Here is a 17,678-nt window from a genome sequence, read left to right as displayed (position 1 = left end):
TATCAAATTTACACTCAGGTCAGCATAAGTCGCCATATTTACTGCCCAGTATGGGCGTGCACGTCTAGATGTGTACCCACACTGCACAGTATTTTTGTGCCCATACTGCATGGTAAATGTACATGTGTAGACACACCCAGTTAGGAGGCATGCAAGAACCCAAGGTAAGGCAACCATGCTCACCAGGAGACAATTAACCACACTCTACCACATTTGCTATTTTTGGGGTGGGGTCAGCTTTCTGAAAACACAGCAGCCAATGACTGACTGCTAAAGGGATAACTCAATCCCAGCTGGAGCAGGGACCAATCACAATGTTTGTATAATAGTGGCTGTCTCAGGCCATGGAGCTGACTTCACAAAGACTCCTGGCCTTTTCTGGAAGATCTGGATAGTCCAAGAAGTTCCCAGACAAAACCTTTCCACCCATCCCAGTACTTCAGAGTAGTTCTCTCCCCTTTGTAGATTTTGTTCTTGCAGCAGATTACTAGAGATAGAAAGGTAGTATCTGTTCAGTAGAGCTGACATTTATACATACAAGCTTTTTCCATTCTCCAAGCTACTCTTGGTAAGATATTGCACGTGAAGCTCTTTTCCATTACTACTGATCAATAGCTGGGACATGGCCCTCTCTTCAGCAGACAAGGGAGGTATTAATCCACAGGTCTCCATCCTTGGTGGGAGTTGGTCACCCTTCTCTACCTCTCAAGGCAGGTTAGAGGACTTCGTGAATCGTGTTGTGTGGCCTTAAAACAACCGTCACCTATCACGGATTCGACCCTTTTCTCTTGCCCTTCTCTGAGGAAAGAGCCTTGCTTATCTCTCGAGGACAGTCTCTGTATTTGCTCTTTCTTGGCATTCAGTGTTGTAGCTGCAGTTAAATACAGGGCTATTTATTGTATTAGAGAATGGAAAAAGACAGCTGAGTATAAAATCTTTTGTGGTCCTACTGAAGTAACCTCAAGCAGCTGAACCACCGAAAGTCATGAAGCGTGGAAGGTGGAAGTGGCAGCCTTATATATGTTGTAGTTCAAGTCGGTGCTTTCGTATTTCCTCTCTCTTTCAGCTCACAGCTGACTGCGTGAAAAAAGTGCTACCTTCTGGTATAGATTATTCCCCATATTGTGAATGTTATGCTGGAAAGAAAGACTGTTGCATCTCTCTACTGGTCCTGGGGATGACTGTAAACTGTGTTCGATTGGAGGGCCTAGTGGCAACGTGGTAGGGCTACTCGTGGCAGGGTAGCTCCTATAAAATACAGCAATGCTGCAACCTGCAGAGCAAGGGGAGTAAAGGGTGCCTCAAACCCCTAGCCCCCACTGCCTTGTGGGTACTCCTGGGTTGGAAAAAGGCTAAGAGACATGACCCTGACAGCTGCTGAGGCATTAGGCAGTCAGCAGCTGTTCTTATCTGTTGTTGTCTGGCAGAAGCTACAACCACTGAGGCACTGAACATCTGGACTTGGTCTGGCCTTTAGATTCTGTCTCAAAGGTCTAAAGGGCGGATGGTAGGTCTCGGGCAGCCTCCACTTCTCAGTACACTTACTTAGGCATACATATCAAGGATCTTGGTAACTAGACCTCTTACACATACATCATGATCTAGAGGCTTGATGGTTGCCTCCTCTCTACTGTGGTATTCTACCAAATTCCATGAGGATACAATTATACAGACTATAAAGAATGAGTTTCTGAATAGCAATCTAGTGCAGGGTGGAAGAAAAAAAGCTCCAGAAATTGATGTTTGTGTTGGTGTACAGGCGTCTGTAGCAGTCCAATTTAGCATCTGTGTCCAAGAAGTGACTCTTGTGTCGCTGACTTAATGCTATTATATCTCGTGTTCCACACTAAAGATTTATTATAATAATAATCTTTCATCCCGAGGGAATCCAAAGGTGCTTCCTACATTTTATGGGTTGTGTAAATTCTATACATCTAGAGATCACTTTATCCAGTGCTGAAGTGCAGCCATTTTTAGGACAAAATGTGGCGCTATTGAATGATGCACAGAAGTAGAGTTCTGCAAGTTTAGGAAAGGATCTGAAAGGTGTGAAAAGTGTTCTGTCACCGGACAGGACCACCTCATTTGCACTTTAACGAGCAGAGAACAATTAAAAGTCAATACATACTGCGATAACCACAGGAACTCCAGGCTTCGATTTCAATCTCATTTAAAAGCTATAACTTCCTGGAATTCACTGTCCCATAATTCATATTGGGGTATTTACTCATTGCTGAGGAAGAGGGCCCTTGGCTCAATGATTAACACTCCTTTTGTAGCATCGAAATTTCCCTAGAAATCTCCCATCTAAGTAATGACAAAAGCCCACCTTGTTGAGCATGGCAGATGCAATAAGATTAGGTCAACTGCCTGGACGCCTCCCTAAATTATGAACGATATGTTCTGGTAATGGGTTTATTTGTGTGCGGATGGCCAGAATTAGCAGCTGGCTTTAACTAAATTCAAATGCAAATAGTAAAGTATGTAGATTTTTAATTTAATAACCTTGCATTAGCACTTCTTAGAAGACCATCCTTCTTCCAAAATGAAGATTTTCATAAGAGGAAAGGATTTCTTTGGGAAATATCTTTTATTGGACCAACTGCGTAACTGAGGTCGAGTTAGACAAGCTTTTAAATGTAAAACATTCTTCTTCAGGTCATGGCTTTCACAGCCCTGCACCTTGCCAAAGCACTGTCCTTTTTCCTGGTTTAAAGCTCCTAGTCATTTTTACAGAACAGAATGAAACAGAAAAAAAACCGAAACAGCCCTATACCCAGACTGATATCTATGCAAAAATCATCCCTCCCTAAGAGACCACTGGAGGCCCAGTGAGATAAAATAAGCAAGCAATCAGAGCGAACCTGCAGTGCACTTCACTCCCACTCCACAAATCACCGATCGTTAATGGGAATTGCTTATCCCTAGGCTCCTCCAGTCAACTCCCCAGCCATGTGAATCATGACCAAGTCATTCATAAAAAGCACATCAAATCAAAAGAGAGCTGTGTAAGGCTGTGCAAGTCTATTCCAGAAACTGGCCATGGATATTATTTCCTGCAACGCCATAATGACTACCACTTACAGGGTCACAACAGTGAAACATCACATGGCCCAGGAAAAAAGCCATAGCTAATAGCACACCCCTGTGCATATAGAAGCAAAAGACAGATAGGTTCATCCTACGAAGCAGTAAGAATGGGAATAAAATGGGTAGTTTGCATGTGGGCAGTTTGCCTCCCTATCTTGATTTACATTAAACTTCCAAAAGAGACTGCCAACATCTGATTAAAGGTGTTGAGAAGAGCTTAATCTGTTAAATGTATCTTAAAGCTCTCAGAGGCATCCTGACCTCTGCTTAGCTGAAAGGGTGGTAGTCATGACACGAGGAGCACTCAGTGCTTCTCCAGATCGCTGGAATTAGCACCATCCTTTTGTGAAGACACGCTGCTCTGCTGGAAAAGGCTGCTTGCACCAATGCATCTCACACAGTTTTACGTCGCCTCTTCTCATACAACAGGAGCAGGTGGAAGGAACATCAGACAGAAGGCTCTGCTGCAATCTCTTTTACTCTTCTGGCTGAATACGGGGTCTGGGGACCATCTTCAGTAGGATGGGCTTCTTGGGTTGCATGAAAACCTTTGAGTCCAGCACTAGAGGGATCTTCACCATGAGGAGAGAGAAATAACAAGGTCATGCACCCTGAATGTTACAGAATATTCACCAAAGATACATTCAGGATCTTTAAATGGCAAACCCCTGCACTGAAAAAGGAAGAGATGCCTTCCACTGGCTGCCACAGACACCGAGCTTGCGGCGGGGATTATCTACCATGCAATTTCAACCAACATATTTATTTCATGATAGACACATAGAGCACTGACTCCAGGCTCCCGCAGCGCTGACTTCAATCATCTCCAGAAGGAAGGGCTGAAGCTGATCCCGGGCAAGACCATGGGCATGCCGAAAGGACATCCCTATAAGTTCTTGGACTACTGAGGTTATCTGTCTTTGGATTGATTACTCAGGTCATAGCCTTGGGTCCCTTATTTGAACCTACGTAGTTTGTAGTCTTGGGTCCCTTACAGGGATCTCCCCTTTTTGAGAAAAGCCCTTTTAAGCCATGATCCAGGCAGATTTCCAGAGAAGCGTGGGGAAGTTTGCCTTGCCCACAGCGGATCAAAGGGGTCTGTAGACTCCAGAGACATCCTTCTGAAATCTCTCACCTATGTAAAATTAATCTTCCAAGTGGCTCAATAATATATATGGCAATAACATGTATTGTGCTGATTTATAATCACCTAAAGCAGTGATGTCCAACTCATCAGGTCCAGGGGACTAGAGGAGAGGAAGTGGGGCAGGTCGGTGGGCCAGACGCACAGTGTTGAGCCATGTCATGTGCCTGTGAGGCTAACATTTGGCAGTGGCAGCATTAACTGCTGTGGCTCCTGGAGATGGGCCAGCCACCACTCCTCCTACCACCAAATTTCATGGTTGATGACATGGTTTTGTGCATTGAATCTGGCCTGAAGTTTGCATGGTCATCTCTGACCTGCAGTATTTAACTCCACTTATCCCCATGTGCCTCAAATCTACATGGGAAGCTTTCTTCCTGCTCTATCAGTGTGAAGATAAAACCAGGGCTTCAGACAAGGTTCAGTGCTCCACAAACTATGAATCTCTGAGCTCATAGGGGAAGGGTTTTTGATGCATGTGGACGACCCATGTATCCTGAGTGCCCTACAAGTGCCCTATGAATCCTGAGACAGACATGAAAACGATCTCTCTACAAGACTATGCTAGTCCGTCCACATTCAAACATGCGTTCTCACCGGGGTATCTTTGCAGGTCCTGAAGGAAAATCTTTGCAACAGGACAACTAAGGCAATTTTCAGGCTGAGGAGAGCAAACCTCATTCCAATGCAGTTCCTTGGACCGGCTCCAAAGGGCAGGAAGATATAGGGGTCCATGCTGTCTCTGTTCTCTTTACTGAACCTGGTTCCAAACAGAGAGATAAAGAAAGAGGTTAATTCTTCATATCTTCTCCTAACCTTTTGCTCCATCTCTGACTCTGGCTTCATTTGTCCTAGTCTGATGTAACAGCAATTGTTGAACAGGGATTGTTTTTGAACTAGAACTGGAAAATTAATTTTTGCTTCCTCCACAGCTGTCATGGGGTGCCAAGCTCTGCAATGGTTCACTTCGGAGGGTGGTGCTGTTTCCTTATACAGAAGTATCCCTGTATGTTGGACCATCTGCTGTCCTGATTAGTCTCAGTCAACACCTAAGGATACATTCAACTTTTTCATAAATATAATGATTTATGCTTGTGTGAAACATGGTATTTGATACAAAATGTGTTCTTGCATTCTGACCTAAACAAGAAATGATTAGCCTGTTCGTAGTCAGCTCTGGTGACACTAGACAATGGCCCAGTATATATTAATGTACCTATCAGACAGGTAGGAAGCAAAACTCTGGGAATGTTCATATGCAATAGAATAATTTTAGGGCAGGGGAGCACCCTTCTGCTCATGGAAATGTGTGTGCAAGTACGGCCTGGCACAAATCAGAGTAGAACATAGCAGTTCAATTAGCAGATAGATGCCAGGCCTTGGAAGGAAATCATCTGCCAAAGTTAACAAGTGCCTTGGGAATTATAATGGGGGATGAGAGATGAGGAGTTAATGATGAGGAAATTTAAGAGAAGCCTTTTGGGGGAATAAAGGAAAAGTTACACTGAGTTTGGGGAAAGACAGAAGCCAGGTAGGAGCTGAAGGTCACTAGGATGGTTGCTAGCTGCTGAAGACATGTGCAATACTGGACAGGACTTTCAAATGAGAAAGTAACTCTTTAAACCAGTGGTTTTCAACCTGTGGTATATGGACATCTGGGAATCTGCAGACCATTTCTTAGGGGTCCATAAAAGATGACTATGATCAGCAAAAGTATGTAGATACCCATACTGACAATTCAAAGGGGACCAAACCTCCATTCAAAATTTCCAAAGGGCTTCACAGCTCTATTGGAAATTCTCCCACACTAAGATGTAAGGTCTAGTCAGGGGGTTGATTAGACTAATATTTGCTAGGGAGGAGAGGTGTCCCAAGAGCCAAATGGGTCAGAAACTCTGAGGATACTCAGCAGGGCAATGAGGAAAGGACCCAGAGCTCCTAGGGATCACCAAAAGGTCAGACCAGGATCTGTCACAAAGTCTTTGCCTTTCCACATGCTAATTTGCATGGCATCGTGCCAGTCCCCAATGGCTCTTGTTTTAATTTCTGGCCATGAACCCATCAATACTGCAGCTGCTGGCAGCTGGTCTCACTGTCATTTTCTTCAATATAGTTAATTAAATTCCATGCACAGCTCATGGATGCAGACTGTAAAGTTCCTTGCGTGGAAATACTGGGACTAGATGTCAAACAATGATAAAAGCCCCATTTAAATGTAATCACGCTTTCCCCACCATTGTTGCAGTTTCCATGAGCTGGCTGCAAAACAAATGTGCATTTCTTCTCCCCCCCGCATGCCCTTACCTCTCAGGCCTGAACTCCTCTGGCTCTGGCCAGTGCCCTGGATCACGATGCAGCAGGTAGCTTGGGATCACGGTGACAGTCCCTTTTGGAATGGTCACTCCATTTATCTCAGTGGTCTCCTTGCAGACACGTTCAATCCTCCCGCCGGGGGGGAAGAGTCTGAGTGTTTCATTCACCACCATATCAAGATACTCCATCTGCATCACGGCCTCATAGGTGGGCCTGGCCTTGGGAGAGAATGGCAGAGGAGAATGGACTTCCAGGTCCGTGGGAAGCTCTCTCAAAGCTTACCATGCTGCCTATAGGCACAGTAACTATCCTAAACAGATCTGCATGTTGCAGTGGGGTTGTGACTCAGAAGAAGAAGATTCATGCCCAGCTTCCTTAAACATTGCATTGCAGTGTACCACGGGTGAACCTAAGACTAATGAGCCCTTGTCAAGCAGGTATTGGCACCATGAGGCTTTTCTATGTCTACAACTTCCTCACCCTCTCACTTCCATTTTAAAATTTGCTTAGAGGTAGACAGGAGGAGTGGCCTCATTTTCTCTTCTTAACCCTGCTCCCACTTTTAGGCACCACCTGGCACAGAGAGACCAGTCTTTTAAGGGATGTTTCACGGGGTATCTCCACTAGGGCTGTGCGTGGTGTCCGAAGCAGCATGTCTGGATCGAAGCCCTGGCTTCGTTAGGCTTTCCGAAGCGGTTCAGAGCTTCCAAACCACTTTGGAAAAGCTTCAGAGCCACCTCAGAGATCCGGCTATAGGGTATAATGGGCAATCAATGAAATATCTGTAACTTTGTTGGTTTTTGTCTGATCTGGATGAAACTTGCAGGGGTGGTAGACTGCAGAGAGCATGATGTCCATGGGTGACAGTGTGTGTGGTGAGGCACAGCCTGTTAGCCCCTGCTGCGGCCATGACGCCTGCCAGCTGTCGAGGAGATAGGTGCAGGGGCATTCTGGGGTGTTAACAAGCTAATTAGCAAGGATTAACCCCTACAAAACCACAGACTAAGGAGCGGAAATAATCAATACAGACAATCAACTGCCCCAAGACAGCGACAGTCAGTCCCACAAGCACCCATGTCCCGAGTTTTGTCTGTCAGCAGCTAGGGGTGCAGGGCCCCAGAACCCCCCTGCACCGATCTCCTCCACAGCTGGCAGGCGTCATGGGGGGCCGCCACCCCTGCAGCTGTCACCCTGCTGCGCCTTAACACACACGGTGTCACCCATGGCACGAGTTTTACCTGTCAGCAGCTTGAAATGCAGTTCCCCCCAAACTCCTGCACCGATCTTCTTGAAACTTGGCAGGCTTTGTGGCCTGAGCAGGGACCCCCACCCCTGCAGTTTTCACCCCCATGTAGCGTAACACGTACACGTGACATGAGTTTTGCTTTCAAGAATTTGGGGTACAGTTTCCCCCAAAGCCCTGCACCGATCTTCATGAAACTTGGCAGGCTTCTTGCCCTCAGCAGAGGCTACTGTCTCTACAATTCTCATCCAAATCAGACAAAAAACAGCAAATTATAGATATTTCATTGATTCCCATTCTACCCTCTGGCCAGATCTCTGAGGCAGCTCCAAAATTTTGGAGCCGCTTTGGCCGGATCGAAACGGTAACCCGGTCAGGAGCTCTGGATCAGATCGTGGCCATCCAGAGAGGCTGGATCCGAAGCTGGATTGAATAGCTGCCTACTCGCACAGGCCTAATCGCCACCTCCCCACCAGTGCTGGGATGTTCTGGCCAGAGGAAGCCTGCATTATACTGGTGCACAATGTGAGATTGTCACCCACTGTCCCTGAGGTGTCCTGTATGGAGAAGAGTCTGCCTTCCAGCGGGGTTTGGGATCAGCCTCTGAGCAGGGTGTTACTGCTGGAAACAGAGCACCAAAGATCTTACCTTGTTGGGGAGAGCAGCATCGATCTCTTCATGCAGCCGCTGCTGCACATCCGGGTGAGTGGCCAGGTTATAGGAGATGAAGCTGAGAGTGGAACTGGTGGTCTCATAACCAGCAAGTATAAAGACGAGAGCCTGTGCCAGAATCTCGGTGTCCGTCAGTGCTGGAGAGACAAACACATACAGGAAGGGCAAAACTCAAAGAGCGCAGGATTTTAGCAAACAGCATAGTAGCTTAGGACCCCGCAAGGAAGAAACTGTCCCTGCCCAAAGAGCTTTCAATCCAAGGCAACAATAACAGGTGGGGAGGGGAGACAAAATTAATTATGGACAAATGAGATTTGTGCAGCTTGATTTCTACAGTCTAAAAATACACCCGATAAGCACATATTACTCTTTCCTGATGGCTCTTGGTGCCTCATTTCCAGGCAAGTTTCTCAGATATGGGCCTGAGTCATTTGCCCAAATTGCTGCCTCTTGGAAGTTGTCTTTAAAGGTGCTAACTACTACCCCTTATACACCATGTTGTGGGGAGGGGGCACTTACAGCCTTACTTTTATATGCATGCTTCTCCTCCTTAGGTTTGGAGCTGTCATCTGGGTTCTGTGAATCAAGCATCAGCTGCAAGAAATCCACCCGGTCCTGGAGCAGAAAGATGGGGAAAATCCTGTAAGCTGGTCCAACACAAGTTCAACACTAACCCAGCCTCAGTGCACAACAAGGTCCTGGGGAACCTTCTGGCCTGATGACTATGAAACTCTTGAAGTGACAGACTGAAAGCTCATTTGGAAGAAATGGATGTTTCCACAGACGTCTAAACAGGACACTTCTCTGAGCCTACCCAAGCGTGGCCAGCTGAAAGGTGATACCAAGAGCATCTGTGCATCGTCACGAGATGCAAGTGGACTTCCCTAGAGTAAGTGCCCACAAGACAGAAGGCACATGAGCTGGACTGACCGTGTTTCTGTTCTTTTGCCGTTCCTCCTTTATATTCTTGAGGACGTTGAAGAAGAAGTCCATGAATCCTGCGGGCATCACAGTCACATTCATTTTCTTCAGTATAGGGATCAGAAAGGGGAACACCACTGAAAAGGAGAGGAACAAAACAGGTGTCTGCATTGCAAACACTGAGGTTCAGCCAAGAGGTCTTCAGAGAACAGTGAGCAACAGGGCACAGCAAGAGGGGGAGCAAGGTCAGGGCACCTCAACAAAAATAGCTGGCAAACCACTCGTCCTGGTGCTGCCGGCGTGAACCACAGCTGGAGACTCCCCATGAACCGAGCCCAGCTCCGATTTCCTGCCAGCGCAAAGGTGTGTAGAGATCTGAATTTCACTTGGAAATCTCCTGACTTGTACATCTCTGCTCCTTTCACTTTCCTTTATAGAAGAAATACTTCTTCCACCTCATCTTGGCATTCACTTAATTTTTGCCTGGAGGGGCTCACCAGAGACGCAGTCACCACAGCGCTGCACTGGCTGTAAGAATGGGGTCTTTACCATGATTTCTACGTTAGCACCTTTATGAACCCATGTGGGGGCCTAGTACAGTGACACACTGAACACTGCCTGAAAGGACAAGGGGACCCTGAATTAATGGGAAATAAGGGTATCTCGGCACCTTGTAGGATCAGTCCCTAATGCACCATGTCAGGGGCTAAGAGCTTAGATGTGCAGGAGCCTCATACCAGCTAACACGAGCACTGGGTTTAAGAATGTGAACTCGAGATACTTCTTGATGTAGGCGACAAAAGGGTCCTTTGGGTTGTTCATGGAGTCGACGTTCACGCTGAATGAAGTGCTGGTCACCACGTCCAAGCTGTAGGCTCCAAAGACGCTGAGGAGAAAGGGGAGAACATGAATATAAAGGTCTCGCAGGCATCCCCACAAAAATTTTCTCTCCACTAAGAATCCTGGGTAGGGAGACCCTCCCCTGCAAATGGTCTCAGTACTCCCCCAAATTTGCTTCCTGCCCACATTTGGAGCACAGATCTGCTGCCCCCAGAGAACTACTCACTCCTTCATGTTCATGGACTCATCTTTATCCACTTTCTTCTGCACCGTTTTAACTAATGTGTCTGCATAGGAATGGATGATGGGTAACATCTGAAATGCAAAACAAAGCACAAGGCACTGCAGACTCCTTCACATCCATTAAGCAGAGCCACAAACTTCCAGGGAGCAGCATTGCGGTGTGCTAACTGCCAGCTAATAGTTATCAACTCTCTGGTTTGAGACTGGTGGGGAGTGGGGGGGGGATCACTGCAGGGCTTCAGACCCCACTGGGAAATGAAGGGGGTTGCTCTCAAGTTAGTGACTGGTCCATGCAGCCAGATGGGTAGGAACTGAAAAGGGTCCCCTGCAAACACCCCTGCACGTGCCAGCGTCCCATGTGCTGCAGAGAGCGGAGCAGGAACTCTCCAACAGTGACAGAGGAAGCTACTGCAGGACGGGAAAGCCCTGCCCCAGAGCACGGTGTGGGATGTGAAGCACTGACAAACTCATCCTCCTGCCTTCCTGTCGGACTTGCAATACAGCAGCAGTCCAGTCTCCCATCACTCTTCCTGAAAAGGGATCGCAAGAAGAGGTCCCAGATCAATGGTGGGCTCCAGGGAAGGGTGCTGCCGGGCTCCAGCATGTAAAGGCTGTTACACTTGGAAATGTTTCATATGCTAGGTCTGTCTGCACTTCTAGCCTCCTTGGCTTTACCTCCTTTAGCCTCCCGCTGGTGAATGTCGGAGACAGCACAGTCCGAATCCTCTTCCACTGCTCGTCTGGAGCTATGTTGAGGGCGCACTCCAGGTCACCACTGATCCCAAAGACCTATGGAGGAAGAAGACAGAAGAGATCCCTGTTTATACAGGGCATGGCCTTAGGACTTCAACCAGCCCACTCACATGTTGGCCTTGAAAATGGATCATGGACATTTCCCGTAAAGCCTGGGCCTGCCCTAGGAAATGGCAGGATCAGGTCCATTCACTTGATGGCTGCAAATGTGGAAGCAGACGCTGAAGATGGCTAAATTACATACAGTATCTTTAGACCAAGGCTGTAAAAAAGTAACCAGGAGAACCTCACAACCCATGGGAAATATCATTATCCTTCCGTTGCAGATACAGAAGCGGATGCAGAGAGCAGTAAAAATGACTTGTCAAAGATCACCGAGCAGCAAAGCAGAACTCAGGTGTCCTCCTAAATCCGTGCTCTGGGCAGACCGGGTGGTTCACAGGCTGCACTGCCCTGGGAATCAAATTTGCCTTTTTTGTGCACATTCACTCCATCAGATGTATGTGGATCAGCTCTGTTCAAGATACCTACCCGGCGATTGGTAAAGAGGGTGTAGCATTCTTTCACCAGGATGGTTTTGATGATTATAGGATCCAGAATAGCCAGTACAGGCTGCCGGCCGTCGAAAATCCTGGGATGAAGAGAAACTCACAATTAGTCCTTTGCTTGCTATTATACAGAGCAGGTGTGCTTGATTTATTTATGAATAAATACACATGAATACTAATATACAGATGCCCAATACTTAAGGGCTTCAGACCCCTTCCTTCAAAAGCAGTGTCAAGGAGAGAAGATGCCAAAATTGTTTTATTTTGCATTAAACAGGAGAATTTGGATGGGGGAGATGTTCTAAGCTCTGCTATCTGGACATATCTAGCAAATAGCTGCTGTGCTGAGAACTGATATTCCCAAGCCTGGGGTGTTCAGGTGGAAAGCTACTGATCATCATTGCGTTGATTCACCCTGTTAGTGCTGTTGGAGAGTTCTTTATTTCCGTCATAGATTAATCCAGTTGGATTAGCCTAAATGTAGGGTAAATGGATTTCTTTGCATAGTGTCTTAGACTGTGAACAGACATCACACTTGTAGCACTGCATATCACCTTGTAGTACTGCAGAAAGCAAGTCCAAAGATGTGCACCCTACCTGCATCCCAGCTAGGACTGGCAGCTGCAGCTCTCCGGGCCACCCTCGCTTGGAGGCTGATGAGCTCTCAGACTGCACCATGCCCTGGTCCTTGGGCAGCAACAGCTCTCTAGGTGCTTTCCCAGACACAGCAGTGGAGACCACATTGCTGCAGGTGTGCGCCACCATTTTTGTCATGGCAGCCTGCTCTTGACCCTGCTGCAATGCCCTCAATCCCAGTCTGGGAACTGCAGTTCTGTATCCCCCCGTGCTGCTGCCCTGGTGCCAGACACTGATGCCCATCAGTCACTGACAGCTGCCCAGTGATTTGTCTTCACCAGCAAGGGATAAGGCAGGCTGTCAGTGATCCAGCTCATAGACATGCTCCCCTCCAGGCGGATGGGAGTCGGGGAGAACAAAACAGCAACTCCCTATTACTCCCTAGCAGGACAGCACACCTCTGCAGTGATTCAATAGCACGCCAGGGGCCTGTGACTGTACAAACACATATTTATGCACCACTAAAAAGAACTGCAGCATGTAGCACTACAAAACTCATCAGTCTGCAGCCTCAAAAAGAGGAGAGAAAAAACTGCCCAGCTACAGATTCTGTTTCAGATTCTGTTCATTCAATGTCGGCTGACGAACATTAAAACCCAGGGGCTTGGCCAAAGGGCAGGGGAGCCTGGGGAAGCATGGGGGTTTCAGGCTTCACTCATTTTAAAATGTTTTGGGCTTCATTAAACTTTCCAGAGTTGTGTGCAACAATTCCCCTGCAGCTCAAGAGCTCTCAGAGGCAAAGTGAGAAGAGACCGCGAGCTCCTACCAGCACAAAGCCTGTGCTGTGCGTGCAACAGAGCCAGGTTGGAAGGTAGCTCAGCCCCTTGTTCGAGGAAGGAGCTGGGGGATAAGAAAAAAATCTACAGCTCAGAGGAGAGAAAAATGCCAAAATGGAGTGGGTGAGGCCACACTCAACAATCAGCCCCTGGAAGGGGCATCAGTATTTTTATTTTGGTGGTCCCTGGATGACATCCCAAACTGGCAATTTCCGTCAGTGCAAAACTCACCCCCATATTTTGCCGTACTTCTCAAAGCACTTCTGGTCAAACTCTATCAGGCCCTGCAAGAGAAAACCAGAGGTTGGATGGCTGCCAGAAAACTGAGGGAAGCAGGACCACAGCTTGGATTCTGTGGAGGTATTTAATCATATCACATAGGTACAATAACCAGCAGTGATGGGTCAAGTGAGTGTCCTTGGAAACTGGGCTAGGGCTGCAGGATGGGAAACCTTAAGAAAACCAGTGGCTTATAATAAAAAGATGGGAGAAAAATATGAGGGACTTTGTTCACATGAACCAGTGAATTCACTTGACCTGTCGCATGGCTCAAATGGATGCAAGTGCTTCACTACTGTCTCCATACGTCCCCACTGCAACACCCATCAGCAGGGGGAGGGCGGCACACAGCACTGCACAAAGATGAAAGGAAGGACTTTTCTGGCCAATAATACATTGTGCTCACCAGGAAGGCCTTGAGACCTTTCATATTAATTCTGCAGGCAGGACTTTGGGTTTCAAGGCTCCATCTGAAATGATTTAGTATAGAGCCCTTATCTAGACCAGGGGAACACCCATTACCCATTACTGAGTGATGCTCTTGCCTCTTTTAAATCCAAACTGCTGCCTTCTCCCCCACAGTAGAAATGGGGGAAAAAGGGTCCACTTGCTATAAGTTGCTCCCTCTTTAACTTCTTAAGTCAAGTCAACCTCTGAGTTCAGATCTGGTCTCTGCAGTCACCCACCAGGGTCTTCTTATGAACTCTCCAGGGGGTACAAGGCAGATACCCAGGACCCAAGGTTACTGAAAAGTCCTTATCATCAGAATAAGCTCAGCGAAACTGCTGTCACTCACATGCCGGTATTCAAGGAAGGTCCCGATGAAAGGAAGAGGCCTCGGCCCGGGAATGCCCAGCTTCTTAAAGCACCCATATGGCCAGATCCCATAGCTGCAGGTAAATGAAGGGCAAACAAGTGAGATGCCAGGTGTTTGCGGAAGTGGAAAAGAATGGTCTTCTCCCTGGTGAAAGTTGTTTAAACAGCAGACCATTGTTGCTTAGACACTGCTGAAGTAATGGACAGATAACAGGGAGACGGATAAAGCCTACAGGGAAAAAAGCACTGCACCAGGATGGCCTGCACGTAGCCTTTGAGCACAGATCCCTCCAGCCCGGGGAATACAGCAAGGTGCCAGCTGCTCCCCAGAGCTGCCCTAACATGCAGGTGAGGGCACCTCCCAGACTCCTCCCCTCTTCCCAGGTAGACCAGCAGGCCCTTGTAGTGAGACACAGGTTTAGTCCTCTCCTCTACCCCAGCCTCCTTTGCAAGCAGTATGCCCGCTAGCTGGTTTGTCCAATTTTCCCACGCCCCTGGTGCCCCCGTCTCCTGAAGTCTCTCTTCTGCAAATAAACATTAGCCATTTCCCTGGGCTGCCCCTCCCTTTCATCCTATTGGGCTTACACAGCGTGGAAAGCTCTGCTTTTAGTTTCCTTTTTGGTACGAGTTAAGACACGCAGGTTTCCACTTACAGAAGGAAAAGCATCAGAAACACAAGGAGCAGCATCCACGTTTCTGGGGATAAACTTGGAAGGAAATCCATCTCGTCGGCTGCCTGCTCTGAACCAGCCCTTCTCTCCTGGCTGCCTCGAAAAGTTTTTCAGCCCCAGGGTTTTCCTGGAAGCAGTGCTGGGGATCACGTGAGTCAGGAGGCAGGGCTGATTGCTCTCACTGGGCTGTCTTTACTCTCAAGCAGGATTCTCCTTTCAAGAACATGTAAATGAGCTGCTCAGTCTCCAATATTGCAGTTAACTGTGAAAACCAAGTAGAGCATGTGGGTATGGGAGGGCAGGGGCTGGGAAACAAGAATCTATCTATCTATCTATCTATCTATCTATCTATCTATCTATCTATCTATCTATCTATCTATCTATCTATCTATCTATCTATCTATCTATCTATCTGATATGAAATTTCATGTCAGTTTGGTATTTTATCGACATAGCAGAGCTCAATGGTTCAAGTCTGTGTGGTGCTACGACTGGCAAGTCTCCTCACTCCCGGACCCTTCAGCCTGGGGCTTCAAATACTCCCTAATAGATGGCAAGCATCCTATGTACAAGTCCCAAGACCCTGAGGTGCAGATGACTCCTTGTCTCGCTCGCCACTAGCCAAAAGGACATAGGAGCAAGCTAGAGGAAAAACCCGAGAGCAATCCCCCATCACCATAAATTGCGCAGCCAAGATCCTCACATCGGAGGCATCTCCTGGGGGACTCAGCCTGCCCACAGTGCGAGGGACAGGCCTTCACCCTCTAACTACACTGAGTCACTCAAGGCCAAGAATTGTTTCCTGAGACAAAAATCCCTTGAAGGCTTGCTGGAGGACCAGGCACTGCGCTAGTGGAGTCTCCATTTGAGGATTTCGTGAGTCTTTTCCACTGCCAACTTTTATAACCAGTCCATATCATCCTCAATCTTATTTTTTTTCTCCCTTATGCTTCTTTTTTGACTCTACACTATTTCTTCTTGTCTCCAGTCTTAACACATCAACTCTGTTCTTCCTTTCTTCTTCCTCCCCACCCCCAATTGAATGCTGCTACAATTCACTTCTCTCCCCCAGCCAATAATTCCTACCTTGCCAGAGCAAAGAACCAAAGCCCAGATCATCAAAGATATATAGAGGCCAAACTCCTGTAGAGATCAGTGAGTCAGAGGCCTAAATACTCTTAATGATCTGGACCCATGTGACAGGTGAACTCATTTTATTTTGCCCAAAACACACAGGCACATTACAGACTGCCTATCAGATAGACTGCTCTGTTGTTCTTTCAGTAATGATTAATGGCAATTATGACGGGGAGGGGGGGGGAGGAGAACATGTCCCACAAGATATAGCTTATATTGCCCATGTCCTAAAATAATAAAATCACAGTGTGAGAAAAAGCATATTGAACTGGGGCTGATGGAGGGGGGAAGCGTAGTCAGGGTTTCCAAGTGTCACAGCCTTGCCTCAACATTTCGGTACAGATCCAATGGGTCCAAACAACGGGGCACTCCCCACGAGTCTGTACTGCCCCTATTCACATAAAAGGGGTTTTTGTTTGTTTGTTTCTCTGTTTGCAGCTTTGGGATCTGATCATTCGGCTTCTTCAAGAAATTGGGTCTTTTTGGGTGGAAAACACTGCCTTTCTCTGGAACGTGCTTGGGATACCGTGCGGGGAGTTAGAGGAGGCTCCCGGTGCTCACGCAGCCCAGCTCGCAGGCTGCCTGGATAATTATACCCTGCCGTTGTTACAGCTCTGCTAGTTAACCCTGCTCAGACTCACCACGGCGAGCTCCCCACCCACTCCTGCACTGCCAAAGGTGACACGGTGCACGGTGACAAGGAGAGTTTCCAGAAATATGGGAAAATCTGGGGGCGAGTCTTCTCCTATGGCAACGCAGCTCTCTCCAGGCCGGGACCTGTCTTACACAGGCCACTGCCGGGTCAAATTCAAAAGTCCAAGTGGGAGACTAAGGTTAGAGGAATTTCAATGTCATGGTTATGAGATCTGCTCCTCCTCTCCTGCCCTCCCCGACGCGTCCCCTAAGTCACCGTTCCTGTCAGTCCATTATCCCTGAAACCCCAATTGTGTCCCCTCCGACCCACTCCTTATCTCCCCTCCACCCCACATCCCCTGGGCTCCCTGTCACCCCCTCCAGGCCTAATGTCCACAGCTCCCTTTTCCTCCAGACTCCTTCCTCGCACAGCCCACTTTCCCCATAGCCGTGGTGCCACAACCCACCCCCGGCCCCTCTCCAGCTGATCTCCCTCAGCTCCTGTCCCCACGTTGCTGGATCTCCAAACCACATCAGCCTCGTTCCCTCCCCTGAAATTTTCCCTAGGCCTTTTCACACACGGCCCGCTTCAGCCCATCTGCTCCCATAGCCCTCTGCAGCCCCTCAGATTGGGCACCAAAAGAGGCAACTCAGAGTAGAGAAGAGGAGAAGGAGAGCCTGAGGTGCCAGCAGAGCTGCAGCATGGCACGAGGGAAGGGGCCAGGGCCTGAGTAGTATGCCACATTTTCTGTTTGGGAGGAGATTGCCGCATTTCCATATGCCTGTACAAATGCACATTTCAAATAAAAACAGCTTGACTCTAGAATTACACAGTCCCCCTGGTTCTTCTTCGTCACTCCATGCCGTCTTGGACAGAGAGCAGTCAATATTTCAGATGGAGGCACACATCTCCACTGCATTCACAACGAACCTAAGCCACCATGAAGCTCTGTGTAGAATCGC

General features: G+C 47.8%; 1 protein-coding gene and 1 long non-coding RNA gene across 3 annotated transcripts; one reads left to right on the top strand and one right to left on the bottom strand.

Annotated features, from left to right (window-relative positions):
• Positions 1-2,571: 2,571 nt before the first annotated feature.
• LOC102570712 (cytochrome P450 3A24-like) lies at positions 2,572-15,012 on the bottom strand. The gene is made up of 13 exons (XM_006265964.4): positions 14,928-15,012; positions 14,255-14,348; positions 13,411-13,463; positions 11,751-11,850; positions 11,142-11,255; positions 10,450-10,538; positions 10,121-10,269; positions 9,393-9,520; positions 8,990-9,077; positions 8,439-8,599; positions 6,539-6,765; positions 4,832-4,994; positions 2,572-3,662 (listed from the first exon to the last, which is right to left on the bottom strand). The coding sequence occupies exons 1-13, from the start codon at positions 14,996-14,998 to the stop codon at positions 3,567-3,569; spliced, it is 1,533 nt and encodes a 510-aa protein (XP_006266026.2). The 5' UTR covers positions 14,999-15,012; the 3' UTR covers positions 2,572-3,566.
• LOC109284937 (uncharacterized) lies at positions 15,006-17,544 on the top strand. Of its 2 annotated transcripts, none has more exons than XR_002092566.2 (3): positions 15,006-15,095; positions 15,404-15,821; positions 16,521-17,544. It is a non-coding gene; the product is annotated as an uncharacterized LOC109284937 (long non-coding RNA). The 2 variants fall into 2 exon arrangements; XR_002092565.2 differs by having other exon boundaries at positions 15,401-15,821.
• Positions 17,545-17,678: the final 134 nt, after the last annotated feature.

This window comes from Alligator mississippiensis, chromosome 13 (genome assembly GCF_030867095.1).
Source record: "Alligator mississippiensis isolate rAllMis1 chromosome 13, rAllMis1, whole genome shotgun sequence".
Classification (NCBI taxonomy): Eukaryota; Metazoa; Chordata; order Crocodylia; family Alligatoridae; genus Alligator; species Alligator mississippiensis.
This window is presented reverse-complemented; position numbering and strand designations above follow the sequence as displayed.